The following is an 8,085-nucleotide window of genomic DNA, read 5'->3' as shown; positions in this document are numbered from 1 at the left end:
CTTCTTCAATTGTCATTATCTACTAGTTTATTTGTGGCATGGAACATTTCTCTTTCTCTCTCTCATAGTCACACAATCTTAAAACCTCTATCCCTGAAAAATAGCCCATCACCAAATAAATGGCCACCGCCGCGCCCAAACTCGCCACCGGCATTCTACCCATCCCTGCCCAGCCCCACCGCCGTAAACCATTAGCCCCCCTACATCCCCTCGCCGGCACCGCTACTAGTGTACAACCCTCAGCCTTCAAAATCTCCGTCAGCACTGTTACTGGGGTTTCACGTCGCCGGAGAGGGTTCACTTGCCAGGCCGCAGAGGTGTCGGTGGCGGAGGGGCCGTCGGCGTCGGGAGGTGGGAACTGGGTGCCGGTTGTGCCCCTGGGGGCGCTGCCGAAAGGAGAGCGGCGCGTGATCATCCAAAACGGGGAGACCATACTGCTGCTTTGGTATAAAGATGACATCTTTGCCATCGAGAACCGATCCCCTGCTGAAGGCGCGTACAGTGAAGGCCTCCTCAATGCCAAGCTCACCCAGGTCACCCATTTCCTATTTGTTTTTTATCTGATACCAATTGTTCTCATATTTATTCAATCCAAGAAAATATGTACTTCTTAGGTTTGAAGGGATTTATAGAATGTAAAAGAGTTTGTCCCCCCATAGTTTATCCTAATGTAGCAACACTAATATGCACGGAATTGCAATTTAGAGCATAGGCACTGAACATATGAGGATATTCATTCCTAGAGTTAATACCAGGGTCCTTCGAGTATAGTGACACTGCCACGTGTAGTCTTAAATTTTCAATTTAACTACACTTGGTCCTTCAAGTTTCAAATTTAATCAATCGTGGTTGTGGTCCTTCCCCTAGTTTACGTTAGAGCAGCAAAGTTAGGACCATGGTTGATTAAAAAATTGAAAATTGAAGGACCATGAGTGGTTAACTTGAAAGTTGAAGGACCGTGAGTGGTTAACTTGAAAGTTGAAGGAACATGGGCCGTTAAATTTGAAAGTTGAAAAAGCATGAGTGGTTAAATTGAAAGTTGAAAGACCAGAGGTGGGTAAATTGAAAGTTTAGGAGGAGGACCCCGGCTGATATTAACTCTTCATTCTTGAGCATGTGTTGGAACAAACAAGTATATAATATATATAGTAATTGTGGACTTGTGGGGGTTTATTTGTTTAGCAATTGTCTTATAGTTGTCAGAGATGTTGTGAGCTTAGGATTTCACTCGCCCAATCTGTTGGGCAGAGGCCGATAAATGTCCAAGTCCAGCAATTGGTGACTATGGATTGTTGGGCAGAGGCTGGCGAAGGGTCGAGTTCAGTGTCCTGCCTCTCGAAAATGTGACGTATATAAGGAAAAATAAAGTTGTGCCTTCGCTGCGCTTTTAGTAGAATGGTAAGCGGTTCGAGTCCCAGCAAGATCGCCAAGGCGGTATATGTTGTTTGATGCCCTTGGGGGATCATAACTAATGTGGCTAGAAATGTTGTCGGATTCCTCTAAACTAAAAGCATTGTTCATATTACTAAACATAGTTGTTTTTGTACATGAGATGTTATTCCAATCATGCTTGACCGTTTAACGTATCAAGTTCTGCACGTAAGCTCGTAATATTGTTCATGCAGCATACTCTGGTGTATCGTATTTGCTCTTTCTACAATGTTCCATTTGATATGATTCGGTTTTGTGCAGGATGGTTGTATCGTTTGCCCAACAACTGATAGCACATTTGACTTGCGAACCGGAGAAATAAAAGAATGGTACCCAAAGAATCCAGTCCTGAGAGTTCTGACTCCTGCATTGAGATCCCTATTTACTTACCCCGTTAAGACGGACAGCGAAAACATTTACATCAGCATGAGCGGGGGACTGAAGGATGCATCTGCTGAGATTGTATTCAGCGGGAAGGCTCAACCTGGTGTAACAGCAACCAATGTCAACGTGGATGAGGTAACCACAAAACTTAAAATTAACACCGAGTTCTTGTTTTTGTTCTTCTCACTTGACCAAATCTATTCTCGGGACTCAAAACTAGACCCCCTTGTGCATGCTTTAGGTGAGGATGGTGGTTGATGAGAGCCAAGAGGCCTTTGGTTTCACGGGAAAGAATGAGTTGATAAATGGAAAAGCTGCTGTGATTGGGTTCCTATTGCTGTTAGATTTCGAACTTCTGACTGGTAAAGGTCTCCTCAAAGGAACAGGATTCTTGGACTTCATTTACTCTGTTTCCAATGCTTTCAAATGAATTCCAATGTAATTTATGAACACTTCTTTGATCAACATATAGGCAGTATATTTGTTGGGAGTAGTTTAACTTCCTATAATAGCTGGAAAAATAATTAAAAAAAAAATAGAAAACAATGATTTTGTATATGTAGGTAAATTCTACTGATTGTGAAATTCTTCTAGCCCAGAGGAAAAACAGCCACTTGCAGTTTCCAATTGAACAGGGTAGAAATGTTTGTGGGTGTTATTGTAGTATATAATTTTGTTTAATTTGGTCTTTGTACTTTAGTTTTGTGGGTTGAAGTACATGGATTAAATTGAGCAAAATTAAGGTTTATGTCCCAGTATTTTGGCACCAATGTTTTTGTTATTCTTGTATTATAGCAGATTTATATTCTTGAATTCTATCATCTGGTCTTCAATTCACCAAGACATCCTGAAAGTGAATCCTATGATCTGGTCCTAAAAACACAGGTAATTCTTGTTTTAAAATTCCATTTGGAATCATTTCAAAGTCTCTTTGTGTTGGGCGGAGACTGTTAAAAGGCCAAGTGTATTACTTGGTGTTTAGGTTGGATTGAGACGGTCAAATTTAAGACCTGCCTCTCAAAAATATAATAGTAGTTTATAAAAAAAATAAAGTTACGTCTTCGCTACTAACTTTTGACAAGTCTAGTAATTGGTAGCTAATGAAATTGTTGAGGAGATGAAAGATTAAGTTCAACACTATGCCTCTCGAAAATGAATTAGTAGAATATCAAGTTTAACACCTTACCTCTCGAAAAGGTAGACTTATAGCTTTTGGCCTCTGTCTTCGGATATTTGTTGCTGTCAGCATTGACATATATCTATATATATATATATATATATATAAAGATAGTTTTTAGGTTTTGTCTCACAGTAGTAGAATGTATGGTTAACCTTACAAAAAGACAATTTTATTGGTTTTGGAAATGACAACTAAACTGTACTGAAACATGGCATTTGGGTGGCGTTACACGTGTAATAAAAGAAGCTAGTATAGGAAGACAGGGAGTATGATTCATCTCCATGATCAAAGCCAATAAAGTGCCACATCTAAACATAACAAGAAGGGAAAATGGCACTTTTTCCCCCTATGTTATATACTTATAGCACTTTTTCCCCCTCAATTATTTATGTAAGCACATTAGCCCCCTCAATTATTTTAAAAGTGGTGGTTTTTCCTCCCTGATTTTATATTAAATTGACATTTCTACCCTTAAAGTAAACATTTTATTTATTTTATTTCTCCAACAAATTATTGTGTATATGTAGCAATGACCACGGTTCAGTTCGAACTGAACCGGACACTATAGCAATCGAATTAAAAGTTTCCGGTTATGATTCAGATCTAGAATCCAATATTTAGATTTCAATTTATTAAATTTATGAACCAAAAAAACTGGATCATGAACCGTGAACCGGCAGTTCCGGATCCGGTTCGTGATTTTGAACCGTCTTTATTTTAAATTTTATTTTATCTTTTATTTTAAAATAGTCTAAATTCAACAATAAATGTATTTTATTTTTCAGTTTGGAACATGAACCGGCCATTTCGATTTGCGATTTTAATAAACTCTAAATATCGCGTTTTGATTCTAAATTGTAATTGGAATATTTTGGTTTGGTTGCTATAATATCTGTTTGGTTTGAACCAAATTATAGTAATAATTTGTTGGAGAAGAAAAATAAATGAAATATTTATTTTAAATATTTATTTTAAGGGTAAATATGTCCATTTAACATTTTAGGGGGGAAAAGAGTCACTTAAATAATTCAGGGGGAAAAAGTGCTATAAGTATATAACTCAGGGAGAAAAAGTGCCATTTTCCCTAACAAGAATGAATGAACCCTCCATTTATATCCTTTTTTTTTTTGTTAAATTTTTTTTTTTACATTATGTTATAAAAGTTGTACTTTACAATATTAAATTTTTTTTATATGTTATATTATTAAAGTTGTACTTTACAATATTTTGAATAAGCATACCCTTATCGTTATAATTTCCGTTATCTTTTCCACTATTGTTAAGTTGTACTTTACAATATTAAATTTTTTTATACATTATGTTATAAAAATTGTACTTTACAATATTTTAGATAAGCATATCCTTATCGTTATAATTTCCGTTATCTTTTCCACTATTGTTATCATACACATACGTCCACCATATATTTTCTTATTTTCTTCAATAATAATAATATATACACATTAGTTATTTGCTAAAATATATATATCAATTTTATAAAAATGTTTTACATATATTATTATTATTTACAATAATTTAAATATCTAAAATTTAAATAAATTAAAAATTTTAATATAAAGTACTAATATTAGACACCTATTTTTGAAGTATCGTGCATAAAAAATACCAGTATATATAGAAACTGCATGCTGCTAAAACTAGAAGAGATATAGAGGAAAAAAATTAAACGTACCATTTATTATTGTGCCCCTGTGCAGAGACTGGGAGTAATGTAATGAAAATGAACTTAACTTCTACGTACAACCATTCTCACAACATGCAAAGACACAAAAAACAAAACACCCACAAATTAAACCTAAACTGCATCAAACTAAACTGAACTGACATAAAACGAAACTAATCGTACTGTGGGATGCATTGCATGCATGCTGAGGCTTCGATCAATTCATTCATTCCATCTTGTGCTGTTGAAGGACAGTAACAGGTCTTCCGGCCGGAGAAGGTGCTTCCAATCTCAATGGTGAGGAAGATGATGATGATTCCATTGTTATAGGCCTCCCAGTGCCGATGAAAGAAGTTGTTCTTGCACTAAGGTTGTCAAAGAGGAGACGAAACGTCCAGTTTAGGACGTTGGGAGAGAAGACCCTGTAGAGAAGGAACGTGTCGTACCAGCTCGGGTACTTCACGTATTCATCCCCACGGCATGCCCCCGACACTATCAGCTTCGCAAACTCCTCCACCGGTCCAGTTGCGTGTACCTATATATGCATGCATGTATCACAATGGGAATTAATTAAAATGATGGAATTAAGTGAGTTTGCCAAGTAACTTGTAGCTCAATGGCCACTACTGGAAATTCTGAAATTTTCGACCACCTGAAAGTTATCTTAAATTAAGTTAATACCAAAAAGTGGTTGGAAATAGCAACAAAAGTTTTTCCAGATACCAAAAGTGGTCGGAACAAGGCTTTTGACTTGATTTAAGATCACTTTTAGGTGGTCGGAAATTTCATAATTTTCAGTAGTGGGCATCTCAGTAATTCTCCCAAATAGGAAGTCATAGTCTTTGTGCTTTAATAAGTTTGAAAAAGTATATACGGACAGATACTAAATTATAATAGAGTGTAGTACTAAAAAAAATGTAACGTCTCTGCTCGATCTTTCCCTAGGTATGTATGTATATGTAAGCAATGAATTGAAGGTAGACTTAATTACTTCTCTTTCTTCTTTCCATTGCATCTCTGCACCTTCCTCCACCATGATTTTCCCCCTCGCCATTTCAGTCCCGATCCACCCATGAGTTGCTACTGTGATTCCGATGCTGTTTCCCACCTCGAACCTCAGTGTCTCATACAAATTTACTAGCCCTGCTTTTGCTGCCTATTTCATTATTTCAGAAAACAAGCATAAATCATCAAAATCACTCTACCTTTCAATCACAAACATTATTATTATATTAATCCATCAGTTACAGCTACAGAAACATTAATCACGTACCGAATATAGGCTCATTCTTGGCAAAGGCAACCAACTCTCCACTGATGCATTCACTATGACTCGACCTCTGCTTTGGCGCAGATATGGAAGGGCTACATAGGTAGGATAAACATTTCCCCAGAAGTTTATATCCTGGAATTATTCAAATATAATGGACAAAACTTATTATATTGTTCAGTTCTATGAGTGTATGTAATATAATTAATGTCAGCTCAACCGTACCATTAAAATGGGAAACACGGTTGTGTCCGATGCTTCCTCAAAGTAAAATGTATGTCCCAAGCTTGCTGTATTCACAAGATGATCCACTGCAAAAGGGAAACCAGACCAAAAAGCCAGAAATAATTAATTCAAAACACGAAACTAACATAGTAGCTTATCAATCAATTTTAGCTTGTTTCACTATCTACTAGTGGTTTGAGTTGATTAAACACCGGACCACCTGTGTTTGATTAATCAGCTTATTAATCTAAAACCTTAAAAATCAAAAAATAACTCAAAGCAGCTTTTTTATACCCTTAAAATGTCATTTTGCATGTAATCAACTAACTAACATGATTTAGCTAACATCTTTCTATAATCAATTAATACTATGAATTAGTCAAATCCCCTAACTCAATCCGATAACAGCTATAAAAGTAGAAGGAAGTATGTAGTTGTTAGCGATGGAGCTTACCACGGCCGTAGAAGTTGATAGTCTCAAGGATGAATCTCCTACACTCTTCTTCCTTGACAACATCTGCGGCTGTGATCAACACATTCTTTGCACCCAGCAGCCTAGCGTTCTCACTGATCGCCCGCAATCTGTTCTCTCTTCGTGCTACTAACACCAGGTTCGCTCTCCTTTTTGCATACTCATATGCAATTTGCTGCCATTATATATATAATCAACCATTAATCTTTCACTTAAATAGTTAAATCAAGTGTTTACCACTACTACATCAAAAATTATATATAGCTCGTAGGGAATGTGTATCTTTATTTCATTCTAGATCCTCATCATATTTTTGAAACGTTAAAGGTTGGACTTGACCATCCCATTTAAGCCCTTCATCAGGCAGAGCCTGAGGATTTCCAACCACTGGGTGGTAGACTTGGCCTTTACTAAGCTCCGCCCAACATTCACTAATTACTAAAGTTTGTACCTCTCCAATACCAGAAGAAGCTCCGGTGATGACGACCACCTTGTCCTCCATGATCTCCTCCCCGTAGTAAAGGTTGTAAAGCCACTCACAGGCGCTGATGAAACACAAAGTCGGCCATGCCAACGCCAGCATCACCAAGCTCGCCGGCGGCACCACCAAGTTCAGCACTGAGTTCACCAAATCCATCATTTTAATTAATTTGCTTTTTTTCTCTTGCCGGCCGGCCTTTTGAGTTTTCTTCTTTCAAGAGAGAGAGTAGAAAAGATGTAGATGATGATGAGATATTGAGATAATTGAAAGAAAGAGGCAGAAAGAACGGTTTTGGTATTGTATTGTCAGTTGGGTTGACATGTATTGCTAGACGATCAACACCTACAATAGCTGTGCATGAAGGGAAGGGCGGTTAACACGTGTTACTCTCATCAACTCCGAGTGCATGATGAATAATTTCTACTCAAAATAGGGAGGTTCGATATAAATAAAGTGAGAATTGAGTATATCAACCTAATCAACGCTTGAAAATTGTTGAAAAATAGAAGGGAAAAAAAAAGGTGAGTAGGTTTATTTTAAAAATATTATAAATTTAAAATAATCCTATTGTCCCTTCCCTAATAGGAAGAAGGAGAAACATTGTTGTTGACGGAAAGAGAACAAATGAAAAAATAAAAATGGAGGAAAAAAATGTGGTATTCGAACAGGAAAAACGACGGGTAACCATATTTACACTACTAATAATTCAGTGGAGGGGCAATATATGTCACATTTTGAAAATTGAGGGGCAACATTTACACCACTAATAATTCAGGGGTGACATTAATAATTGACATATTTATGAGAGGCATAAATTACAATTTTTCCAATATATTTATATATGGTTTGGCTCCAATGAAAATCATGCCCCAAGTGGGAACTGTAGTCTAATCTCACTAACCATCTAATTTACGCTGACTGAATCAATGTTTTAAAAGGAAAAATGCAACCAATAGCA

The 8,085-nt window shown here is 36.8% G+C and overlaps 2 protein-coding genes across 2 annotated transcripts; one reads left to right on the top strand and one right to left on the bottom strand.

The window, feature by feature from the left end:
* LOC109148861 lies at positions 1–2,598 on the top strand. Its single transcript, XM_019296614.1, has 3 exons — positions 1–533; positions 1,693–1,950; positions 2,057–2,598. The coding sequence occupies exons 1-3, from the start codon at positions 120–122 to the stop codon at positions 2,243–2,245; spliced, it is 861 nt and encodes a 286-aa protein (XP_019152159.1). The 5' UTR covers positions 1–119; the 3' UTR covers positions 2,246–2,598.
* Positions 2,599–4,667: 2,069 nt separating this feature from the next.
* LOC109148860 (11-beta-hydroxysteroid dehydrogenase-like 5) lies at positions 4,668–7,516 on the bottom strand. Its single transcript, XM_019296613.1, has 6 exons — positions 7,098–7,516; positions 6,629–6,821; positions 6,175–6,260; positions 5,953–6,084; positions 5,671–5,835; positions 4,668–5,214 (listed from the first exon to the last, which is right to left on the bottom strand). Exons 1-6 carry the CDS (start codon positions 7,284–7,286, stop codon positions 4,906–4,908), a joined length of 1,074 nt encoding a protein of 357 aa, XP_019152158.1. The 5' UTR covers positions 7,287–7,516; the 3' UTR covers positions 4,668–4,905.
* Positions 7,517–8,085: the final 569 nt, after the last annotated feature.

Source organism: Ipomoea nil, unplaced genomic scaffold (assembly GCF_001879475.1).
Source record: "Ipomoea nil cultivar Tokyo-kokei standard unplaced genomic scaffold, Asagao_1.1 scaffold2144, whole genome shotgun sequence".
In the NCBI taxonomy this organism is placed as follows: Eukaryota; Viridiplantae; Streptophyta; class Magnoliopsida; order Solanales; family Convolvulaceae; genus Ipomoea; species Ipomoea nil.
The sequence above is the reverse complement of the archived record's forward strand: the minus strand, read 5'-3'. Positions and strand labels throughout refer to the sequence as shown.

Excerpts from the sequence above, each read along its gene's own strand:
- LOC109148860 (XM_019296613.1), bottom strand. The coding sequence starts at position 7,286 with ATGATGGATTTGGTGAACTCAGTGCTGAACTTGGTGGTGCCGCCGGCG. Across the intron at positions 6,261-6,628 it reads TATCAACTTCTACGGCCGTG|TGGATCATCTTGTGAATACA; the intron begins GTAAGCTCCATC and ends TCCCTTTTGCAG. Across the intron at positions 5,215-5,670 it reads AATGGAAAGAAGAAAGAGAA|GTACACGCAACTGGACCGGT; the intron begins GTAATTAAGTCT and ends ATGCATATATAG.
- LOC109148861 (XM_019296614.1), top strand. The coding sequence starts at position 120 with ATGGCCACCGCCGCGCCCAAACTCGCCACCGGCATTCTACCCATCCCT. Across the intron at positions 534-1,692 it reads TCAATGCCAAGCTCACCCAG|GATGGTTGTATCGTTTGCCC; the intron begins GTCACCCATTTC and ends GGTTTTGTGCAG. Across the intron at positions 1,951-2,056 it reads CCAATGTCAACGTGGATGAG|GTGAGGATGGTGGTTGATGA; the intron begins GTAACCACAAAA and ends TGCATGCTTTAG.